The sequence below is a fragment of the Drosophila sechellia genome, chromosome 2L (genome assembly GCF_004382195.2).
Source record: "Drosophila sechellia strain sech25 chromosome 2L, ASM438219v1, whole genome shotgun sequence".
NCBI lineage: Eukaryota > Metazoa > Arthropoda > Insecta > Diptera > Drosophilidae > Drosophila > Drosophila sechellia.
In genome coordinates this window covers 5,446,879-5,468,929 of record NC_045949.1, presented here as the reverse complement: position 1 = coordinate 5,468,929, position 22,051 = coordinate 5,446,879, and the positions used below count along the sequence as shown (strand labels likewise).

General features: G+C 46.4%; 9 protein-coding genes across 12 annotated transcripts; 4 read left to right on the top strand and 5 right to left on the bottom strand.

Moving 5' to 3' along the window:
* Nucleotides 1-58: 58 nt before the first annotated feature.
* On the bottom strand, nt 59-3,845 carry LOC6613500 (glutamate receptor ionotropic, kainate 2). Its single transcript, XM_032722165.1, has 12 exons — nt 3,667-3,845; nt 3,459-3,608; nt 3,334-3,396; nt 3,030-3,236; nt 2,758-2,975; nt 2,553-2,702; nt 2,058-2,494; nt 1,819-1,996; nt 1,535-1,758; nt 1,346-1,483; nt 852-1,282; nt 59-791 (listed from the first exon to the last, which is right to left on the bottom strand). The coding sequence occupies exons 1-12, from the start codon at nt 3,767-3,769 to the stop codon at nt 367-369; spliced, it is 2,724 nt and encodes a 907-aa protein (XP_032578056.1). The 5' UTR covers nt 3,770-3,845; the 3' UTR covers nt 59-366.
* A 94-nt stretch (nt 3,846-3,939) lies between these two features.
* On the bottom strand, nt 3,940-5,133 carry LOC6613498 (cilia- and flagella-associated protein 299). Its single transcript, XM_002037931.2, has 2 exons — nt 4,769-5,133; nt 3,940-4,708 (listed from the first exon to the last, which is right to left on the bottom strand). The coding sequence occupies exons 1-2, from the start codon at nt 5,093-5,095 to the stop codon at nt 4,319-4,321; spliced, it is 717 nt and encodes a 238-aa protein (XP_002037967.2). The 5' UTR covers nt 5,096-5,133; the 3' UTR covers nt 3,940-4,318.
* Nucleotides 5,134-5,160: 27 nt separating this feature from the next.
* On the top strand, nt 5,161-6,212 carry LOC6613497 (cilia- and flagella-associated protein 299). Its single transcript, XM_002037930.2, has 2 exons — nt 5,161-5,662; nt 5,716-6,212. The coding sequence occupies exons 1-2, from the start codon at nt 5,333-5,335 to the stop codon at nt 6,109-6,111; spliced, it is 726 nt and encodes a 241-aa protein (XP_002037966.1). The 5' UTR covers nt 5,161-5,332; the 3' UTR covers nt 6,112-6,212.
* An 81-nt stretch (nt 6,213-6,293) lies between these two features.
* LOC6613496 lies at nt 6,294-7,013 on the bottom strand. The gene has a single exon (XM_002037929.2). The coding sequence runs from the start codon at nt 6,966-6,968 to the stop codon at nt 6,366-6,368; it is 603 nt and encodes a 200-aa protein (XP_002037965.1). The 5' UTR covers nt 6,969-7,013; the 3' UTR covers nt 6,294-6,365.
* A 1,120-nt stretch (nt 7,014-8,133) lies between these two features.
* Nucleotides 8,134-9,297, top strand: LOC6613495. The gene has a single exon (XM_002037928.2). The coding sequence runs from the start codon at nt 8,184-8,186 to the stop codon at nt 9,168-9,170; it is 987 nt and encodes a 328-aa protein (XP_002037964.1). The 5' UTR covers nt 8,134-8,183; the 3' UTR covers nt 9,171-9,297.
* A 63-nt stretch (nt 9,298-9,360) lies between these two features.
* LOC6613494 (glucosamine-6-phosphate isomerase) lies at nt 9,361-11,692 on the bottom strand. 3 transcript variants are annotated; one of them, XM_032716860.1, is made up of 6 exons: nt 11,564-11,692; nt 11,110-11,214; nt 10,922-11,049; nt 10,317-10,858; nt 9,936-10,000; nt 9,361-9,544 (listed from the first exon to the last, which is right to left on the bottom strand). In XM_032716860.1, exons 2-5 carry the CDS (start codon nt 11,205-11,207, stop codon nt 9,947-9,949), a joined length of 822 nt encoding a protein of 273 aa, XP_032572751.1. In that variant the 5' UTR covers nt 11,208-11,214; nt 11,564-11,692; the 3' UTR covers nt 9,361-9,544; nt 9,936-9,946. The 3 variants fall into 3 exon arrangements, with proteins under 3 accessions (XP_032572751.1, XP_002037963.1, XP_032572756.1); XM_002037927.2 differs by having other exon boundaries at nt 9,941-10,000; XM_032716865.1 differs by lacking the exon at nt 9,936-10,000 and having other exon boundaries at nt 9,381-9,544; nt 11,564-11,691.
* A 1,087-nt stretch (nt 11,693-12,779) lies between these two features.
* LOC6613493 (lamin Dm0) lies at nt 12,780-16,356 on the bottom strand. Of its 2 annotated transcripts, none has more exons than XM_002037926.2 (4): nt 16,252-16,356; nt 15,123-15,592; nt 14,177-14,880; nt 12,780-14,111 (listed from the first exon to the last, which is right to left on the bottom strand). In XM_002037926.2, exons 2-4 carry the CDS (start codon nt 15,583-15,585, stop codon nt 13,410-13,412), a joined length of 1,869 nt encoding a protein of 622 aa, XP_002037962.1. In that variant the 5' UTR covers nt 15,586-15,592; nt 16,252-16,356; the 3' UTR covers nt 12,780-13,409. The 2 variants fall into 2 exon arrangements, with proteins under 2 accessions (XP_002037962.1, XP_032572679.1); XM_032716788.1 differs by lacking the exon at nt 16,252-16,356 and adding an exon at nt 15,645-15,750.
* Nucleotides 16,357-16,617: 261 nt separating this feature from the next.
* Nucleotides 16,618-19,412, top strand: LOC6613492 (ATP-dependent RNA helicase WM6). Its single transcript, XM_002037925.2, has 8 exons — nt 16,618-16,729; nt 16,937-17,190; nt 17,257-17,480; nt 17,564-17,747; nt 17,810-17,928; nt 18,595-18,726; nt 18,786-19,188; nt 19,250-19,412. The coding sequence occupies exons 2-8, from the start codon at nt 16,992-16,994 to the stop codon at nt 19,261-19,263; spliced, it is 1,275 nt and encodes a 424-aa protein (XP_002037961.1). The 5' UTR covers nt 16,618-16,729; nt 16,937-16,991; the 3' UTR covers nt 19,264-19,412.
* Nucleotides 19,413-19,732: 320 nt separating this feature from the next.
* On the top strand, nt 19,733-22,042 carry LOC6613491 (glycoprotein endo-alpha-1,2-mannosidase). The gene is made up of 4 exons (XM_002037924.2): nt 19,733-20,170; nt 20,229-20,824; nt 20,883-21,111; nt 21,177-22,042. Exons 1-4 carry the CDS (start codon nt 19,817-19,819, stop codon nt 21,447-21,449), a joined length of 1,452 nt encoding a protein of 483 aa, XP_002037960.2. The 5' UTR covers nt 19,733-19,816; the 3' UTR covers nt 21,450-22,042.
* The last annotated feature ends 9 nt before the right edge of the window (nt 22,043-22,051 follow it).

Here is a 22,051-nt window from a genome sequence, read left to right as displayed (position 1 = left end):
AAATTAGGCAAGACACTTTCAAAACAATTTATAGAACATAATTTCACAACTAACTAACTATACATTCATACATACAAATATTTTTTTATTTAATCTTTTAAGGTAAAATCATTTATTATCAACTATTAAAACATTAGAGCCAACTGAAAGGTTTACTAAAATTAGTTATAATTTAAAAATTTCATTGAAAGTTTCGTAAAATCTGCAGAACATTCAATATACCCAAAATGCGCTTTCTGTGTTCTTAAATAATTCTACAAATATAGCTCACAATATATGTGGACACCATGGAGTGCCTCATTTCCAATACGACTCTCTAATGAAATGCCAAAGTAGAAGACGTCAATCGTCCAATTTTCCGACCGCCTAGCTGACTGTCTTGCTGCGTGACTTTTCCTTGGAGCTGCGCCTGGAACCGGACGATCGCCTGGAGGACGACTTGTCGCTGCTGCTGGAGATGCGCATCGGCTTCTTGCGGACCCAGAACTTTAGGGCAAAGATGAGCTCCGCCTTGAAAGCCTGCCACGGAGTCACTCGCTCCTCCACCGCCACATTCTGCACGTTCCACAGGAACTCAAAGATGCCCAGGATGACGCCGATGAGAACGCCACCTGCCAGAACAAGAAACACTCCACCCAACTCAATAATAGACAGCTCGTCACCGTCCACCTCGTGGTAGGAGTCACAGGTTACATTGTGGTTCTTCCACCACTTGTTCTTCATCTTCTGCAGCTCGCCCCTTTCGCTCAGCTGGAGAATGGACACGCTGAGATTGGTGCGGTAATCAGAGCCTGGTTGAAATGGAAGAAAGTAATATCCCAACTCCCTCCACTGCCGGCACAGCTACTCACCCAGTGGCACGGCCAGGCCGTAGTGCTTCTCCCCGATCTGCTCGCCAATTTGGGTGAGATCGCAGTTCCGTTCAATATTGTAGGTCAGACTGGTGGTCTCCATTAGGAAGGCATAGCCGCCCTTCTCCTTGCGCACACGTGCCACTCCCTCTTTGTTGGTGCTGGTGAAGGCCGACGGATTGAAGTCCTTCATCTGGTTCCAAGCTCGCTGGTAATCGGTGTCATTCGACTCCGAGAAGAACAACGAGGTGCTGCCACCGCGCATGCTACCGAAATGCACCTCGTCCTGTTCGATGAGGTCCTGCAGGCTCTTTATGCTGCTCTGCCACTTGTTGCTGGTCAGGAAGGCGGCCAAGTTGGCCGTGTAGGTACTGAGCATCATCAGGGCGAAGAACCACCACATCCCAGTGAGTATGCGCATGTGTGGACCTCTGTGAGTGTGAAGAGTTTACATTTCGATTCCCATTAATATTATATAGTATATAATCTGAGACCTTGGTAGAATGTCGCAGCCCTGTTGCATAATGGATCCCACCATCAGCCAGGTCGAGTTGTTCACATTCCAGATATTCTCCAGCTCATCTGGATCCTGAATGGCGGGATTCGGTGGCAACCATTCGCGATACGAAAGCCTGTAAGGAAAGTCAATTAAGCTTCGAAACAGAGCGGTAACCTAATCCCACCTGGCGATGAAAACAAAAGCCAAAGTCATTATCAACTGGGCAAAGATCATATAGATCCAGACCTCGACGGCAAACGGTTCCAGGAAGGCAAACTGATTCTTCGGCTCCGGAGGACTCTTGTAGTGCAGAATGCTAATGCCCAACTGCATGAAGGGCACCGTGAAGTCCACCACAGAGCGTCGCATTTGGGTAATGGTCAGATCGCAGACGCCAATTTGGGCATGCTGGGTATAAAAGATACAAATATCAAGTGGAGTTACTACCACTCTTCTGGCAGAACCTACGTGGTCTATCAGTTTCCGGATGATTCCGTCCCACTGCTTCGTCTCCGGATTGTATTTGCCATTGCCATTAACGATCATGAATTCGTAATCGAACTCCAAGAGCTCGGAAAGCTTGCTAATGAGATCCACGGCATAGCCCTCGTACTTTTCCCTGCCTCTGAAGTTCTCGTGATCCTCCCTAGAAGGAATAAAGAAAGGCTGTAGTCCGCTGAAAACTAAGTAACTGCTATAAAACCAACTTCATCATGAAGTAGGGCTCCTCGTAGTGGGTAACCACTGTATACACCTTGCGCTGCTCCGAGAAATCCTGGGTGGTGCCGGCACTTTCCAGTTCCAAGTTGAGGCGACGCTTCTTTATTCCATTGTCTGGTGTCCAGACCATCATTGGTTCGTTCACCGTTGGCTTGTAGATCTCCAGGTTGAAGTGGATACGCTGCCCATTCTCGTCAAGCTTCATATTTTCGGTCTTGAAGTGCGGTTCCACATCATCCTCGGAAATGGTCTTCATCTCGTTGACTATAAATGCCCCCAGCATCCAAGGAGACGGACTGCCGCAATGTCGATTGGGTGGATGGAAGGGCTGCATGGCAGCAATAACATTTCGGGCAGAACTGGCAAACAGGACGACAGCGTCGTAGATGAGAATGGGCAACATGGTTTGGTTGCCCAATATTTGCTGGGGAGTATGCTAGATTAGATCCAAGGCAGCTGCAGTCAGTTGGGGATCTACTTACATCCACTTTGGTCAGCCGGGTCTTCTTTCTCTCGAATGGATTTGCGTCCACCACTTTCAATCGCACCGAGGTAATGTTGGCCTTGAAGTCCTCATTATAAATGTCCCTCAGACCCGAGTTGTGCGTGTCCAGATGGGTAAGAAACCAGTTCTAAAGATAAAGTGACTTAGTAACCACTTTCTCGCTTTCATAGATGTGGAATTACCCTAAACGGGCCCTGCAACTTAAAGTCTATGGATACTTTTAGCAGCTCCTTTAGGGTCTTCGGCTCACAGTCCAAAATGATGCGCTGTTCGTGGAAAGTCTCGTCTGTTTCCTTCCACAATATCCGATAGTCATCCGCATAGTCTGCCAAATTTCGCAGCTTGACATAGTCACTGTTCAGCGCTTGGATGTTCATCAGATCCTGCAGGCGCGCCAGGCCTAAGGACTTGAAATGCAGTTCATATCTGTACGGGATATCCAGGCACTACTTACCCTCCGGAGTCTCATAGATCAGAGTGAAGGTGCGCCACTCGTAGTTGGACTTGATGATCTCGAAGTAGGCGCGCGAGAGTACGGACAAGGAGGGTGCCACATTGACGGACATCTGGTGGTTGAGCTGCTCCTGGCGCGTGGCCTCCAGCTTCAAATCGTACTCAATGTGTGGAATGCCGGTCGCGTTCGCGATTTGCGCAACAATATCTGCCACGGAAGGAAGGGGAACCGTCACATCGCGAACATATGTTTTGGGCCATGTCCACACACACTGTGTGTGTTTGTGTGTATATGCTTTGCTTACCACTGGCTGCCTTTGAACTTGGTCCGAAAATAGCCGCAACGCCATCGGAAATCAGTTCACATGCTACACACGGAAGATGAATTTCTCGTAACTTGGTTCTCCTGCATCCGAGCGTATTTACTTACTAATCTGCTGCAGAAGGAAGCTGTCGTTGGTGGGCATATAGCGCTTGATGGTCACGAATCGAAGCTCCGAGAACTTAATGTTGTTCACCTCGCGAAAGGCCTGATCGAAGCTGAGCTCGATCTCCTTCTCGTTCTCGTAGAAAATGGCACCTTCAAGGGCAAAACATTGAGCTTTTGCTATCACTAACCGATTAATGGAGGGACCTACCCACTGTGATTTCATTGCGATCGTCGCCGCCAAGGGCGATAATCCCCTCCAGAAACCCGATGACGATTATAAATGCATAGATGACAACTGGACAAAGGCGCATTTTTTCGTTTACCTCAACACACTCGAAACTAATTGAATTTTCTAAATGCAGCAGCCATTTCGTGTTCACTTCCCAGCTGCATATGTACAAATCTATATCTACAGACGCACACACAGACTGCCACAGAAAAAAAAGAATTCAAAACTAGCAGATACAAAGTGCCGTCTTTCTTCTACACAATTTATTTTCACGCAACGGAAGCACCCAGTCTTGGAGCGCTTCGCACGCCTACTGACTGCCGGAACTCACTGGCACGGCCAAGAATGGGATCTCAGCTGGGGGAAACTCTCTCCAGTTCACGGCAGCGGAGAGTCCGTACCACATGTCGTATACGCAACGTGCTCTCGCGCATTTCCCTGCGACGCTTGTCCATGACGTCGGCGGCATCAGTCAGTCTGGCGATTGTTTATCCTCTCCCTGGCTGCCAGCTTCATGATCACGATATTGTTTTGATTTCTAAAATTCGTTGATTGCCAGGAAAAGCTCTTTGATGATCGGTTGAAGTGCATTCTGAATTTATGTTTCGATTATAATGTGAACTGGCAGCAATCACATCTTTCGCCGTATATAATGATCGTAGACGACAGTGGATCCGTGTTTCGGTGATTCTATAAATTTGCACAACGGATGCTCTTCGGTTATATACTTCTCTATGCTGAGCATCGAACCATCGCCCTTGTGCGCGAAGCACAAACCCTTGACGGCATCCGGAATAACCTTGTAGTTATCCGAGTCATTGGAGAACACCCTGCCGTTGCTCCAATTGATGAAGCTCAGATCATGTTGATTGGGCTCCAGGCGGCGGCGACCGGCAAAAATATCTGCCCACGGATGAGACTTCGATCCAGCGGTCTTGTACCTGCGCAAACTGTGTTCCAAGTCGATGTAGCCGGATATATTGAAGCCCTTGGAGTCTCGGGTGCTCACGAATACGATGGTCTACGGGTAAATTCAACACAAAAAGTTACCTTACTAAAAGTTCATGATTACAAATCTTACTGAAATCGTTTTAGTTGCATTCAGCTTTTCTCTCTTGAGAAGTGCCATAGTCAGTGGATCATTGGTGACATTATGATCGCTGAAATAGAAGCGCGTTCCCAGTGGGGAGAAGTGCTCCTCGTTGAACTGGGTGGGCGTCATCACGCTTGTTCCCACTGCGAACCTCAGGGGGACTAGTTGATGTATGATATTATCGTTGGGCAGATACCGCCTGTCCTCCAGCTTGACAAACGAATTCAAATAGTGGTTGTAGGCGATATCCTGTTTTAGATTTTCCAAAGCCCGAAATCCTTTGGAACCGGCGTGTTTCCCTTGTGAGTCCTCCATGTGGTGGGTTAGAAATACAAATGATTGTATATACCTGTAATATATGAATATATATTAACAAGTGGGGTGACAGCCCAACAAAATGTAAATAAATAATCAACAAACTAACACGACACAAACACACTCTTTTAAATATAACACTCACACATTAGAAGGGGCTTTTTTCTGAACCGCACAAAGGAGCAGGAATCTGCTCTTGGCTGAAGTCCATCCACACCACACAGCAGTAGGATTAGTATGGCCACCCAGGGAAAGAGCGTGGACTTCAGCGTATTGGAGTTCGACAATTACAATGACTACATCTCCTCGTTTGCCACCGTCACGGACCACAGATATCTGGGCAATGATAGCACGATCAAGACCATCGTCCAGCTGGGCTACCGAACCACCAAGATACCCTACACCGCCGAAGAGTATGTGAAAAGAGTTGACATGGCCCTGGAGGCCATTAGGCCGAAGCTGGCACACGTGGGCCTCTTCAGCGACCTCCTGCCGCCGACGAACAGGGACCCAGTGCTTCTGGAGTTCAAGGCCCGCGAGCTGCTCAATTTGAACAAGATACTCTCGGTAGGCTCGACTTCCTAGCTGATATGCTCTCCTTTCAATTAATTGCATTTCAGACCATCGTTTTTACCTCGTACATCCACGTGGACGGCTCGGAGATCTCCGGCTACATAGACCTGGACATGAGCTGGCGCAACTGCTTCCGCGAGGCAATCAAGCACACGGACTGGCGGGGAGTCTTCCAAGGTCGCTCGCGCCTGAAGCCCATGCCCCACCATCTCAGCTACTCGAATCCCCGGTATAACGTGGTCAAGTACACGGACAGCGATAACTTCCAGGTGATGCACGACCACCACTTCGGACTGATGTTCATGCATCGCGGTGACCACAAGATGATTTCGGTGGGCGGTCAGTTCAACATTTACTCGAGGAACGCCAAGCGCTCGATGGTCTACTCTCCCAAGTTCGGGTATGTTGTGTTCTACGATCACTTTGTCCGCAAGAAGGTCTAGCACGTGGAGATGGGGCCAAAAAAGTCAGTATCAAAATTGTAAATGTGGAGAGTGTAATGTTCGTATAAAAGCAAAAAACATTAAAAGTTAAATTGCATAAACCCTTTGAACTGCATTATGAGTAATGGGTATCAGGTAGTCGTATGTATGTATGTATATAATATTTTTATATTTTGAATATTCCCTAAGCTTATTAGTGTATATGTACAATTACAACAAGAATAACGACTAAAGTATAAAATTATAATGCTAACCTAATCGATGACAATGACTTCCGTGTGATCCTGAGGATCCAAGTCCACCGTCTCCTCGACCTCCGTATGTGGATACCAGTAGTCGATCTTATTCTTGTTGCTGGGTTTCTTGGAGGAGATCAGGGTGCGTCGTTTCAGGCGCTTCAACTTCTTTTTCTCCCGCTTCTTCATCTTCTCCTGGGCAAACTCCAGAATGGTGTCCCTCAATTCCATTCGATAGTTTTTCAGGTTGCTTAGTTCCTGAACTAATGTATCGTCAGCAGTTGGTGCACGATTCTCCTCATCATCCTTGTCCGCGTACAAGGATGCAAAGTCGGTCCAGGACTCGTTGGTATCTGCCAGTCGTTGCGTTTGCAACTTGAGCAGCTCCTCGGTGAGTACCAACTTGGATGTGGCCCACTTCATCAACTGGTGCTTCTTGCTGCCCATTTGCTGCCGATAGCTGAACAAATGGAACGACAAATTGGGCACAATCTCCTGCGGCTCCAGCACTTGTTGCTTCAGTGGCGCCTCCGTCTCCTTTTCACTCACAATCGGAGTGGGCGTGGTGTTTGTGGCACGTGCCTCTGAGCAGGACACCTTGCGATCCATTACGTTGCCCATGTTGTTGTCGATTCGAAGACTCGATTCTCTCTGACAGCTGCAATCATCCACCCCTTGCCTTATATGTCACACCAAAAGCAAGGGTTTCCGCAACAGGGGCTTTTACCTGGCAAGGAGCTTTACCTGCCCGCGAATTTGGTCCACTTTCCTGTCCGACTTGCTGGGCCCAAATGCGTCGCTCTTTATGGCCCAATCCAAACACCTGGTCCGGATTAACACAAAGTTGACAAAGTTATAGTAAATGCTACCAGCCACAACTTAAAATTAAATCCATTTTGGGATTTGTTCTAATAGACTCTATACATTGGCTAATTACCCAGCTTACTTTGGATAATTTTCCTGTTGAAGTTATTAACTGCAATATCTTACTATATATTCTTAACTTTCTGTTTCTGACTGGTGGCTTTTCTAATCTCAGTTAAAATGTGAAACGCTAGAATTAGCACAAGGAAATGTTTGACCGAAATCAAAATCCAGATTAACCAAATTACTTTGTGGACTCCTTTTAGCCAACACTTATGTGACATATGTGAAATCAATTATGAACATTATGAACATATATAATAATATATGTTTTTAATTTTTTATTTTTTTAGGTAACATCATAACGTAGCTCACTTACAAACTTACTTGTAATTTAAATAAATAAAATTCTTAGGAAAAATCAGCCTAATCCGTTTAATAATAATTGTAACTTATTGATATAAAAGATAAGATACCATAACTTATGGACTGCAAATCTTTTAGTGCAATAGGATTTCCCGTTTATATATTCAATATTCAATATTGTAACCCTAAAAATCACGATTTATCCATTCTGGTAACTCTTTTATTTCAAAACGGCTAGAGACTTTTTGAAATATAACTTACCACTGATTTTTATTATTTAAACAAAAGTATAAGTTATGCAGTTATGCCTGATCTTAAGCGAAATGCATTCTAACAGTTGCTTAAACATTTCCTATTGTTATCTATACCTGGTTTTTCTTAGGGGAAAGGCGAATTGGCAGGCAATACTGAGATCTGGAAGACCATCTGTCGCATCCCAGGTATAAAATCGGCCATAAGAATTTAAAGCTTCGAAAAATCCCAGCCGTTGACCTGGTCAAAATCACAAGCAGGTCAGAACACCACCCACATCGACTACCTGTCGCACTATATAAACCCACCAAATCAACCTCATCATTATCACTCACACTCCAACCGCCGATAGCCATGGCTCAGTCCACGAATTCCAAGAAGCTGATGATGTTCCGCACTCCCAACGAGGAGGAGGCCCTGAAGAATCAGATCTTCATCTTCAACTCGCCCATTGACTACAAGGACCAGCAGCTGATCGTGTACCAGAAACCAGGCATCCTCACCGGAGACAAGGACTACGGCTACTGTGTGGTGTACAAGCGAGATCACTACGTGCTCAATAATCCGCCCAACTTTAAGAGCCCCACGAAGAGGAGCTTCCTCAACGAGTGCATCCGCCAGCTGTATCTGATGAACGGCATGGGTCACAAGATGTACTGGAGGACCACAAGTGCAATGGCACTGAGTACACCCGGCGAAGTGTGGCACCAGGTGAACAGTTGCCTGCTCCCAGAGCGACTGACGCCCCAAAAGGAGAGCCTGAAGCGGGTGAAGAGGCAACTTTTCCGGGATCCCCGGGCAGATCGCAAGAATCCCAAGCCACTCAAAGGCAAATGCTGGGGCACCCAAGTCTTCTGCTTCAAATCGATGCGTGAGAAGATTGGCAGGAAGTACATACGCAGGGGCTATCTGACCATCGCACGCCGAGAAGCCCTGCAGGAGATGATCCGTGAGCACTTGGCACGCGAAATGGTCTGCACTCCGGCCGTCTGCAGAACGGTGATCAGCGCCTCCGACGGAATCTTCAATGTGAATGCCGGCGTCATCGGCGACATCTGCAGCTACCACAGCCACGCGGCTCGCCATCAGCCCGTCGTGGAGCGCCGTCTGACGGCGGGGGAAGCGCGTCTCCGGAACAACGAGGCCTGTCGTCTGACTCAGCGGGCCAAGCGGCTGGAGGCCATGTTCATACACGAACAGGTGCGACGGGCCGTCCAAAACCACCAGCTCATTCTCGAGGAGTCGGTGCGATCTATCTACTATGCCAAGGAGCTCTTCCGCCTGATCGAGGATCACGAGGAGTTCGTCTACACGGACAACAAGATCCTGTCCAGAATCTGACGAACCCTTCTCGACTGGCATAGCCACCACTTTTATACGCTTTAGAGTACACATATTTGTAATTATATAACATTTAGAGAATAAAATGGAAACCACAAAAGTATACAATGAACTTGAACTTTGAATATTTATGGGCTGCTTAATATTTACACCTTTGAAATAAAAGACTTTTTAACATATTTCGCACAAATTTAAAAAAATTTAAAGCGATAACGTTTAAAAATATATGTATTGTATAAAAATTCGTTTCATTTCGATTTGACAAACTATAATGCTGGTAACGATGGAATCCAGATCTTTATTATGCCCTGGGGAATCTGGGGTTACGTCGTCTTTTGTTGCTCTATCAGCTTGGAATGGACGTCCATCAGGCTCTGAAAAAATGGTACATATAATAATTAATATTAATATTAATTAGAGTTTATTACAAAAATAACGTGACTGCAAGTATATTTATATTTTAATTAATGTCAAGGTCCTAAGATTTTATAAAGAGAATTGCTTTTTTTTCTTAAGATTATATAAATTGGATAAAAGGGCATTCAAAGGAAATATTAAATTTTGATTTATTTTTTTTAGCTGGATTATTCTAACTTAATGAGCTTATAAGAACTAGTTTATAGACGCAGGCAGTCTTCCATCCGATAATCATTACTTTTTTGAATCGCAGAGATAGTCCTTGAAATCAGTTCCATATACTTAAAAATAGCTTTGGTCTCTAAATGTGCAGTTTGGCATGGTAAAAGTGAAAATAAAGCTGTATACTTTACGCAATATCAGTTTATGTAGCCCTCCAGTGGGGAGCCTTCGTCTAGATCTCTGAGAATGCCCTGTGAAATTGTGGGAATGGCCAGAATCGGCCAGTCGTTAACAAGCTTCTGTTTCTCTTAACGTTCTACTTAACCATATACCTACAACCGTGGAAGCTTTAATATTACAAGCATATAGGCATGCAAAATTCTTAGACTTAACTAACAACCATATAAGAGTGCTCATGTATCCAACTTCTGTTTCCAAAGATTAGGCAAATTTACAAGTGTGATTGGGGGTTATTAGACCAACACCTTCGGCAGACCCTAAAGCACCAGTATACCATTTCTATGCCCAGTTCGTCTACAAAATGGACGATATCGAGGGCGGGCATACCTTGAAGTATTTGACGGTCTTAACTCTCAGCTCCAAAGTGGCATCCTCGTCGCAGATCATCAGGGTATTTTTATGCTGCTGGAAGGCACTGACGGTCCACATGTGATTCACACCCTCCTCGATCGCCTTGTACAGGGCAAATGCCTTGTGAGCTCCAGTGATGAGGATCATCACCTCCTTGGAGTCCATCACAGTGCCAACACCCACGGTTAATGCCTGTTTGGGCACCTTGCTCATGTCGTTCTCAAAGAACCGAGCATTCGCTTCCAGTGTATCCTGCGCCAGAGTTTTCACCCGCGTTCGGGACACCAACGAGGAGCCGGGCTCATTGAAGGCAATATGGCCATCGGGTCCAATGCCACCGATGAACAGCTCCACTCCTCCAGCTTCGCGGATCTGATCCTCGAACTTATTGCACTCGGCCACCAGATCAGCTGCATTGCCATCCAAAATGTGCACATTCTTGGGCTCAATGTCGATGTGTTTGAAGAAATTGTTCCACATGAAGTAGTGATAGCTCTCATGGTGATCTCTGGCCAGTCCTAGACAAACAATGGGGCACAATTGACAATTGATCTAGTAATCGTTATTTAACAATAACTCACCCACATACTCATCCATATTGAAGGTTTTCACGAACTGAAAGGATACCTTGCCCTGCTTGTGAAACTCGATTAGTTCTTTGTACATTCCCAATGGCGTGGATCCCGTGGGCAGGCCCAAAACAAAGTATCTAAAGAATAGTGGCTGTTACCAAATGGCAAATGTATATAGTTTATATGTATATGCATACCTGTCGGCATTCGGCTGAAAGTCATTGATGCGTTTCATCACATATTTGGCCGCCCACTTGCCCACCGAGTCGCTGGTTTCCAAGATGACCAATCTCATTGTTAAGCTGAAAGAGTTTTGAAATATTTATAAAATACGTGCAGAATATGATATCCTTACTTTTCAGTAAAAAATGACAGTTCCGATATGGAAAACAAAGGCGTTATCGTTAACTAGCCCAACCCAGGATTTAGATTAGATGTTGATATTGTGGGATAAGATACACGAGTAATGCGGCCCATTCATTTGTGTTTTTCGTGTGTGTTTATTGTTCAAATCAGCTGATAAGCCGCAAATACTTGGCCATTATTGACAATTAACCCATTTATGGCGTTGCCCCCATGGAAAACACTTTCGTTCTCACTTGGCAACGCTATTTGTACTTGAATTTATGCAATATATGTGTACAAACTCACCTTCAAAACACGCTAATGCAAACAGCTGCTTATTGATGATTATTATTACTTGATTTTTGCTCGCACTGCTGCTTTCGTCGCTTATTTCCGATTTCAGCTGCGAACTGAGACTGTTCAATTGTTCAATTCGAACAGCAAATTTATGCAGCGATTAGCTCGAGTTTGAGTTTGTTTTTGCGGCTGCGGTTGGAATAAGAGAGAGAAAAATAGAGAGAATAATCAGAAATGCAATTGCAAGCAACCTTGAGATACTTTTGTTATCGTTATCGCGGGTTGAACGGTCACTGCATTTGCCAGTTGAACGAACTTTACACCGCATCTTTCGCGTTGAGTGCGTTTCGTTTGAGTGGATTTTGCTCTCTTCTCTATCGCCAGGGTTGACACCTCACATTTTTGAAAGAAACAATCATGGTCGGATATGAAGAGAAATGATATTTATAAATGTGAAAAAGCACGTTGGTTTTGAAACGTCCTGCACTCAAAATTAATCGATAAGTCACTCAAAAATAAAGTTTATGAGCAAACACACGCGTTGAACAAGAATTTAGGCAACTAATACAAACGCAGAAAAAATAAATCCAAAAATAACTCATGGCGACGAATAGAAACGCAAAGCGAGTGACGAAAAAAGGGCCACCAGGCGACGAAAGTGAAATGCATACCCTACAATTACCGAATTCGTGGGAGCGTATTGGTTTCAGTATACACCCTCTCTTTAGAACTTTTTAATACTTTTTTTAAAATTGTTTTCTCTTGCAAGATAAAAGCTTCTTTTTAATTTTTATTAAACATGGTTTCTTTATTTTTTAATTATCAAATTATTAGCAATTACATACATAAACGTAGATGTACTTAAAATTTAGTTGTATTCATCAGTTTTTGTATAATAGTCTGTGTGGGCGTTGCATTTGTTTGGCCGGCGTAAAACGCGACCACGCCCACCCATAAAAAATGCGACGGATCGCTGAGCCGCTACATGTACTTCCATTTTCTTTCATTTTTTTTTTATTTGTTGCTTTTGTAATTGTTGTGTTTGTTGTTCTTATTGTTGCTTTTCTGGTAAAATGTCTGCAGGAAGCTCAAGAACCGGTCTAAACCGGGAGAAAGCCGTTGTGGTGGATCGTAAACCCTATGGCCATGGCTAAAAATATATATGTATTGCTGGCTGTTTGTCACTTCCGTAGGCATGAGTCTATATATATAATGTATGTATGTATATGTATAATGTATAATGTATTTTATGTTGATTGTACAAAAAATACTTAAATAAATATGTCTGTTGTCAGAAGCATTTGTTGTTTCTTATAAATCCCTCACTACGTGCTCGTTGTTGTTTTTTACTTGGTTGCTGACGTCGGACTGGTTTATCTGGGATATTGCTTAAAACTAATTTACTAAGTATGTAGGTGGTGGAGCGTAAGTACATCGAAAATATTGTTTTCTTGCAATATTTTCAAAGTTCTTGCCGCCGCGAATACAAGAAGTGAACGTGTTACGTATGTAAATTCTATGTGGCATAAGAGGAGGCCTCTCCAGTTTATACCAAATAAAGTTTACAATGGGATCGGTTAACGTGGAAACAGAAAAAAATCGAAACAATAAACTATAGAATTGGTTAAGAAAGGGAAAACGAAAGTGTACAAACGAAAGAAGATTCAGTTTTAGCTGCTTGAGCAGCAGATCTCTACACAAATGTTTTTGTTTTTGATTAAATAACTGGCGCTGCGGCCACAAAAAATAACTTAGCTGAATAATAAATCTCTGTACCTCGGCGTGTGTTTTTGGGTTCTAAATTATGATCTTCGTGTGTGCTTGTTTTGTTTGTCTGGTTCTGCTGCGTTTGATTTTACATAATGGCGCACTTCTCGTTTGACTGCTGAGGATCGCCCTGCTGGTGGTAGAGCTGCTCATTGCCGTCCACGGCGCTGACGCTGCGACGACGACTCAGCCGGGAGGAGGATGTGTGTTGGGACACAACGCGCTTGATGCGATCCAGATTGGCCACGGCCTCGCCGTCGGAGTTCAACAAAATCGTCCTGGTGTTGTCGGCGGAGACCCACTTCTGAGACTTCATCACAAGGCTAGATGGCGGCTCGTGCGAGGCCCTGGTGTCCGCCGACCAAACGGTGATCACGCCGTTTGGCTCGATCTTTACCGACCGATGGAACTTATAAGTGGTCGAAGGACCGTTCTCGTTGATCAGACGCTGCAGCTGCCAGCCACCGATGGCCACCTCGTCGCTGCCCTTGTTGAACAGCCTTACGAACTTGCCCTCGGGATCGATCTCCTTGATCTCCACGCTGCCCTTGGCACTGGCGGACACATAGTAATCGGAGACGCTGTGATCCTCCGACTCGTCGACCACGGCGCGTTTGCGCTTCACAGCAGCAGAGGGAGTGCGACGCGATGGCGTGGCACGCGTGGAGTTGCGCAGCGACTGGCTGAAGGACTGCACTGTGGCCGTGTTGGTGGCCGGGGTGATGTTCAAACGAGCCTCCTCGCCCACCAGCAGCTTGTCGTATGCGGCGATTTCCAAATCAAGGGAGACCTAAGCAGAATAAATAGATTTAAGTGTTAATACGTAACCGAGTTTAGACAAGTATTAAAGCTCACCTTGATGTCCATAAGGTCCTGGTACTCCTTGAGCTGTTGCGTCATCTCTTCGCGCAGCCGAACGAGCTCTTTCTCGAGAAGGTCTATCTCTTGACCGTGGCGTTCGCGATCGTTGTCCAGTTGGCGCTCCAGCTCACGGATGCGCGAATTGAGGTCGGCGTTGGCTTGCTCCAGGTCGTGGATATGGGCGTTGAGCCCTTCGATACGCACACGAGTGGAGCGCAGCTCCTCGATGGACTTGTGCGTGGAATTGGATGTGCGTGCGGCGGCCTCTTGCAGTCGCTGGATCTTGTCCTCGTAGAGGGCTTGGATTTCATCGCGATTAATGAGCATCTGCTCCTCGTACTGGGCGCGCAGCTCCTGCAGCGACTGCTTCAACTTGGCATCGTACTCGGAGCTGAGGCGACCGTCGATCTCGCTGTACTCCGTCTGTTTGATGCGGCGCGACTCGTTGATCTCCTGCGAGTGGATCTGATCCTTGAACGAGAGCTCCTCGCGCAGACTCTGAATGGTGTTCTCCAGGTCAACACGCGACAGTGTCTCCTGCTCCAGGTTCTTGCGCGTTTCCTCGAACTGCTTGCGCAGTCGCTCCAGCTCCTTTAGCGCCTCATTCAGGTCGTCGTTAAGCTTCTTCCGATCGGCGTTGGCCTGGTTGTATTTGTTGTTCAGCTCGTTGGCGCGCGACTCGTACATGCGGACATTGCCTGCGGGTTGGGATAATCAATTAATTAATGTTCGTTAAATTCAGAAGAGGGATGATTTTGTCATAGAAAGGGAGGAATATCATGGGATAATCATCATATACAGTTCAGCAACTTAATGAATGTTTTGTTTTTGCTGGAAACCACGCCTTTTGTTTCTTCTTAGTTTTAATTTTATCATTACTCTGCTTTCTTTGCCCTACAATTATATGATTTTCTAATCGATTCAGTTTCCAAGCACTTACCCTCTGCAGTGGTGCACTCCTTGTTCTTCTTGTCCAGCTTGTTCTTGAGCTCCTCGTTCTCCTCCCAGAGACGCTTGATATCGATCTCGGCACGTGCGCGATCCCGAGCCGTGTCATCGAGCAGACGGCGCGTCTCCAGCAGCTCGGCCTCGAAGATGTTCTTGATGTTGGTGGTCTCGCGGGTGACCGTGTCCCTGGTGGTCTGCACCTCGATGGTGAGGCGGGAGTTCTCCGTCTCCAGGTTGCGCACCCGGTCAATGTAGGTGGCCAGGCGATCGTTCAGGTTCTGCAGCTCCACCTTCTCGGCCACGCGCGAGTGCCGGGTGGGGCTGAGGGGGCTGGAGGCCGTCTGCGAGTGAGTGGACGGCGGCGGCGGCTGCGGACCCGCCGATGGCGGCCGGGGGGTGGAGGTGTTGCCGGGCTGCGGCGTGGCGGTGCCAGCACGTCGGGATTTGCTCGACATGTTCACGCTGCAAGACAAATTAAATGTGCGGAATAACACGTGAGATTTTTGTGACTGACCTCTTTCGGACACTACACTTGAAGAAAAGTTGAATAACACAATTGCGTGGCTTATTAACGCGTTTTATATGCAACACTTATAGTTGAACTTTTTCGTTCGCTTTAGGGTATATTATTTTTGCGCCCTGATAAAATTCCAAACAGAACCGAACACGAAAGAGGGGAAACGCACGAAACGCTCAAAAACAGAAGCTAAACGAGTTTCTCGAACGCGCGCTCTCTCTCGCAGTCGCCCTTTCCTAGCACTCACACACACGCACGTCGCTTTCCACTCAAGCGACTGTACTAAAGCGGACGAGGAAAACGAAGTGGGTTTGTCGGCGTTTGTTTATGGGCGTGGGGCAAATGGCGCGGCTAATACTAGTTTAATCAATCGCAATGCTTAACTAATCCAGGCGACGCACTTTAAACGATTTGATAAGCAGCCGAAAATTGCACAATATGGCGCTTTTAATTCAATATTTACAGCGATTTTACACAACTACAGGTAGGGGGGTTACTTCGATTTTGAGTGAAACAGCGCCACTTATATCTTTCGGCACTTACTTAGATATTTAAACGTGTTCTACAAGTTTTCACAATGCTCGTGGATAGCAGCGCAACTCACCTGACTTTTTATAACTAACGAAAAATTCACAAATTTAAAAATGAAGTATTTTGCAGCAAGAAAACGCGGCCGACGCTGGAACTTGTAATCGAATTTGTTGCGATGGTTTAAGAGTCTAATCGATAACATTCGGCATGCCTGGTGTGACCAAGCGCCGCACTAGAAAGAGGCCTAAAACAGCTTGACCCTAAATTGATATAAAAAAAAAAACAATTTGTAGCTCAACAAGCCAGTTTAATTTAAAGCGTTAGAATGCATATTTTTTATGAAAAGTTTTTAGTTGAAACTTACAAATGCATTTGTTGTGCACAACTATCGATAACTTAACGATATTACCCAGTTCAGCTCGCTTGAGTTCTTAAACGAAACACGGTCACACTGCTCTGCGCTGTTTTTTTCCTTCGCATCACGTTAAACATTCTTAAACAGTCAATTTCACTTTAAAAGCTGTATTTTAAAGTGAAAACGTGCACAGAAGGTGAGTTTAGCACGGAAAATCACAGTGCACTTAAAAAATCGCCGCTTGTAATGGGTATTTCGTTTTATTTCGAAATACATGCAATGCGGTGCGGTGAAAAAACAAAATGGCGGATGGAACGCCGGCACCGGTTCCGCAAAAAAAAAAGCGGCATTTTCTTTTACAAACACATGTAACTTACCAAGTCGCACGCATTTTATTCCACAGCTTTTAGCTGCGAATTTATAGTCGATAACTAGTTAAAGGTAAGCAAGCCGCAGAAATGGCCGACAATGACGATCTTTTGGACTACGAGGATGAGGAGCAGACCGAGACCACTGCGGTCGAGAACCAGGAGGCGCCCAAAAAGGATGTCAAGGGCACCTACGTGTCCATTCACAGTTCCGGCTTCCGTGATTTCCTCCTGAAACCGGAGATCCTGCGCGCCATCGTGGACTGCGGCTTCGAGCATCCCTCGGAGGGTGAGTACTTGCACTCCACCTGGAGTGGCTAAAGGTACAGTCGCTAACGATGCTCTCCGCTTGCAGTTCAGCACGAGTGCATTCCGCAGGCCGTACTGGGCATGGACATCCTCTGCCAGGCCAAGTCCGGTATGGGCAAGACCGCCGTCTTCGTTCTGGCCACGCTGCAGCAGCTGGAGCCGTCGGACAACAACACCTGCCACGTCCTGGTCATGTGCCACACCCGCGAGCTGGCCTTCCAGATCAGCAAGGAGTATGAGCGATTCTCCAAGTACATGCCCACAGTCAAGGTGAGTTTTAATCCATATGTGGCACACAAAAAGTTCGGTATACGTTTGCAGAAGTTGAATGTTAACTTGGAATTTCTTTATAGGTTGCTGTCTTCTTTGGAGGAATGGCTATTCAAAAGGACGAGGAGACCCTCAAGAGCGGCACCCCGCACATTGTGGTGGGCACCCCTGGCCGAATTCTCGCCCTCATTCGCAACAAGAAACTCAATCTGAAGCTTTTGAAGCACTTTGTTCTCGACGAGTGCGACAAGATGCTGGAGCAGCTGGGTAAGTTGGCTAATCATCACCAAATGACGGACGTTTTACTAACCATCAAACCATTCTTTTAGATATGCGTCGTGACGTTCAAGAGATTTTCCGTAGCACGCCGCACGGCAAACAAGTGATGATGTTCTCTGCCACATTGAGCAAGGACATTCGTCCCGTTTGCAAAAAGTTCATGCAAGATGTAAATATCAACGTGTTCATAACCAAAATGCTCGTACTTCTCCAGCTCGCATCCACCGCTATCACGACAATTAGTTATTATTTTGTTAATGCCACGCGATATCGAACTCTCTTGATCCCCCCCGTATAAGTCAACCACCATCTTGCAAATGGTTAAACGCGTACAATCAAACGTCCAGCGCTCTGTGAGCATAACTCGTATCGAAAAACTTAGTTAATGACTACCGGACACCATTTTCTAAATGGTTAATCGTGGAAATTGGCAACCGTTGCAAAATCATAAACAACCAGTAACCGCTGAATGCATCAATTAAAATCGCAAAAGATTTAACAATACCAACGCTAGCAAAAACCAATATCCGAATAAAACTACAAGCAAACAGCAAAGATCCCGCCGACTGGCCGATGAGACGAGGTGAATCAATCCAGAGCGAATGCGATGCGATAGGCCGCTCATCTGTAATCCGCACACTTCTCAGAGCGATCGTCGATCCTCGGGAGCAGTTCAGAGACTAGTTAATGAGATGTGGTGGTAGCGTGGCCGTATGTAGAATATTCTATGCATATTGTTGTATGTTCCGAGGCGAGCCTAGTCTAAGTTCGATTTCTCTGTACCCCTTCTAATTGTGTCCTTTAAAATGCGCCACATTCTATTTCCCAAATCCAGCCCATGGAGGTCTACGTCGACGATGAGGCCAAGCTGACGCTGCACGGACTGCAGCAGCACTATGTCAATCTGAAGGAGAACGAGAAGAACAAGAAGCTGTTCGAACTGCTCGACGTGCTCGAGTTCAATCAGGTAGGCCATTCGGCGGTCTTAACTATTATTTACCACTTACTTGATTATCCCTGTCCTAGGTGGTCATCTTTGTGAAGTCTGTGCAACGTTGCGTGGCGCTGTCGCAGCTGCTGACGGAGCAGAACTTTCCCGCCATCGGCATCCATCGTGGTATGACCCAGGAGGAGCGTCTGAATCGCTACCAGCAGTTCAAGGACTTCCAGAAGCGCATTCTGGTGGCCACCAATCTCTTTGGCCGCGGCATGGACATCGAGCGCGTGAACATCGTGTTCAACTACGACATGCCCGAGGATTCCGACACCTACTTGCATCGCGTGGCCCGTGCCGGTCGCTTCGGCACCAAGGGACTGGCGATCACCTTCGTTTCGGACGAGAACGACGCCAAGATACTTAACGAAGTACAGGATCGTTTCGATGTGAACATCAGTGAGCTGCCCGAGGAAATCGATCTCTCTACATACAGTGAGTTGCAATGATGAGTAATCCGATCCACCAGCAGTGCTAACTTGATTTTCTTTTCCAGTTGAGGGACGCTAGACGTCGAAGGTGCATGATAATTGGAACAGAACAGTACTGCGTAAGATAAAATGCACTTCGAATAGATACAAAACTAAAACCTTTTTTAAAACCCTACTTTATAACTAAATAAAAACTATTCAGACAATGTGTTGACAAACAGAAGCGGAGTTATAAGTAATGTATTTATTTTGGGAATGGATTCTAACATACTTTTTGTTTCGCATTTCCGTTCAAACTACTTTATTAGAATTTATACGAAATAGTTCTGCATATTTCCGGGGCATATTCCTTGAAATAACTTAGCAATATTAACATGTACAATATTATAAAACAAATCACAAACAAAAACCAAAAACAAACAAACTAGTTTATGCTTTAATGGTGAAATGGAAATTGGGAACTCGCTGGGCATAGTTTAGTGTGTCCGTTTCAGGACATGCGCAATGGCCAGGAGCTTCCGGCAGCTGCATTGCGACAGGAAGAGAAGGGCTTGTGGGTGGAGGAAGTGAAAACGGGGGACGAAAAGCAACGAGGACGTCCAAACAATGTGAGAAAATGCACGCGTGCGAAAATGCTGCTGAAAAAGTATGTGAAAACGCGGCGTAAGCTGAAGATCCTACTCCTGCTGGCCATCGTCGCCCTGCTGGTCATCACCATCATAGTGCTGGGCTCCAGCGGACGCAATGCGGCCATCGAACTGCTGCTGGACGAGCGCTTCATCGCACGCGCCTACAGGCCCGGGGATCAGCCCCAAGTGGCGGAGAAGCCACCGCCGGTGGCCGTGGCGCTGCTCCAGCCGCAGCGGGAGAACGGAGTGATTGTGCCCGAGAAGTATGACGAGCAGAAGATCAAGGAGCGCATCATTCAGAGCAAAATCGATCTGATGAAGCAGCAGCAGCAGCGGGACCACGAGGCGGAGCAGTCTGTAAGTGTCCAGTCCAGTCGAAGAGGGTGAAAAATCTTAAAATGTACACCGTGTTTAGTCGCGCACCATTTTGGATGTGGTGATCAGCGCCGTGCACATATTCTACACTGCCCCGGTGCCGTGGTACAAGTCGAAGAAGCCGCCTCCGCCGCCAGCGGAGCACCCAAACGATGTGCCACTGACCACGCCGCGACCAGTGCGAATCCTCAACACCGCCTTCTATCCAGCACTGGGTCTATACAAGCCCAGTGCCTCGCTGCTTGGCCAGCACTTCGAGAATATACGCAGCTGTGGCATCGGAGTGCTCATCCTGAACTTCTCCGGTGGCAAACCCGGGGAGGCGGCACTGCTGCATCAGATCCTCGAACTGGCACCGCAGCACAATCTCAGCGTGACCTTCGAGCTCAGTGTGGCCGGGAATCAGAGCGTGGAGTTTGTGCGGCAGCAGCTGCAGGAGATTGCCACGTACACCAGCCTAGCTGGATTCTACAAGGTATGGAGCAAGTCGAGAGGTGTCTCCCTGCCGGTTCTCTACGTCAGCAATGCCTACAAGTTGAGTGATAGTCTGGGAAGGCTGTTGTGTCGATCGCCGTCGCTGGTGGAACCGGATGGCCTGCGAAGGATTCTGGATGCCTTATTCATTGGACACATAAGGTGGAGGGTGCCTTAGATTCTCCTAGGTGATCCTATATATCCTTCCGTTTCTCTCCAGGCTCAAAAGCCATGCCGATGTCCTGCGGAGGTTGTGCTTCGATGGCTTCTACAGCAAGCTGCCCAGCAATGGAGCTGTCTTCGCCAGCACCTGGAAGAACTGGTCGTATCTGAAGTCCTTTGCGCTGTCCTACAAGATGCTATTTGTGCCCACGGTGGGGCCGGGATTCGCGGAGAGGAACAAGTTCCCGCGACACGGAGACATCCAGCGGCATCGCAGCAATGGACGGGTGAAGGAGCAGCCATCAACTGGAGTGCCAGAAAAAGGCGAATACTAATACATTTCTGCTTGCAGTACTATGGCGTGGCCTGGCGGACAGCCATTCTCAACCACGTGGGCTTCATCAACATAGCCAGCTACAACAACTGGCCGGATGGCAGCCAGATCGAGGAGGTGGTGCCGCGCGCCGGCTTCCTGGACTACAATCCGGGCTCGAGAACGAAATATCTGGATCTCACGGCCCACTGGGTGGGCAACTTTCTGAAGACGCGGCAGGAGGCGGCGGCAGCAGCCTCGCCAGCATCGCCGCCCAACTGCTACGAGCTGCTCAATGGAACCATATGCTAGGAGCGCACCAAGTGGAGCTGGTTCGGAGCGCGGCGGAGATAATCCTAGTTACTTTAGAAGCAATAGCAACGATTGCAGGCCACTCAATTACTTTCCAACTGTTAAGAAGTCTTCTGCTGCACACATTTACACACTGCATATATCGTTTTGATAGTGATATTTTTGAAAATGCGCGCCCAAATGTCGAGTTTTTGGCGGGAAATTCACTGCACTTCATTCCAATTAAGTAATTTAAGTACTAAAACGCCAATCAAAAGGAGAATTTTGAGAAGGGGAAGTGGTTTTTGCTGCCAAATCACTCGACAGAATATATATGAAAGCAATTACCATTGATATCAATTAACAATGTAACTCTTTTTATTACATCTATAATATAAAATAGCTTTCAATTATCGTAGGACTAAACGAGTAGAGGAGAACAATATCATAACTTAATGCCATGCCATATTATGTAGACACCAAAGGAAATTATCTATGTTATAACGATATAAACTAGACACTTGTTAAACGATTGGTACTTAACAAATTTTAACTTTATTACCAGTACGACATATAAATACTTTATCTAAGCTTTAATAGTTTAGTGCCCACAACATTGCTGT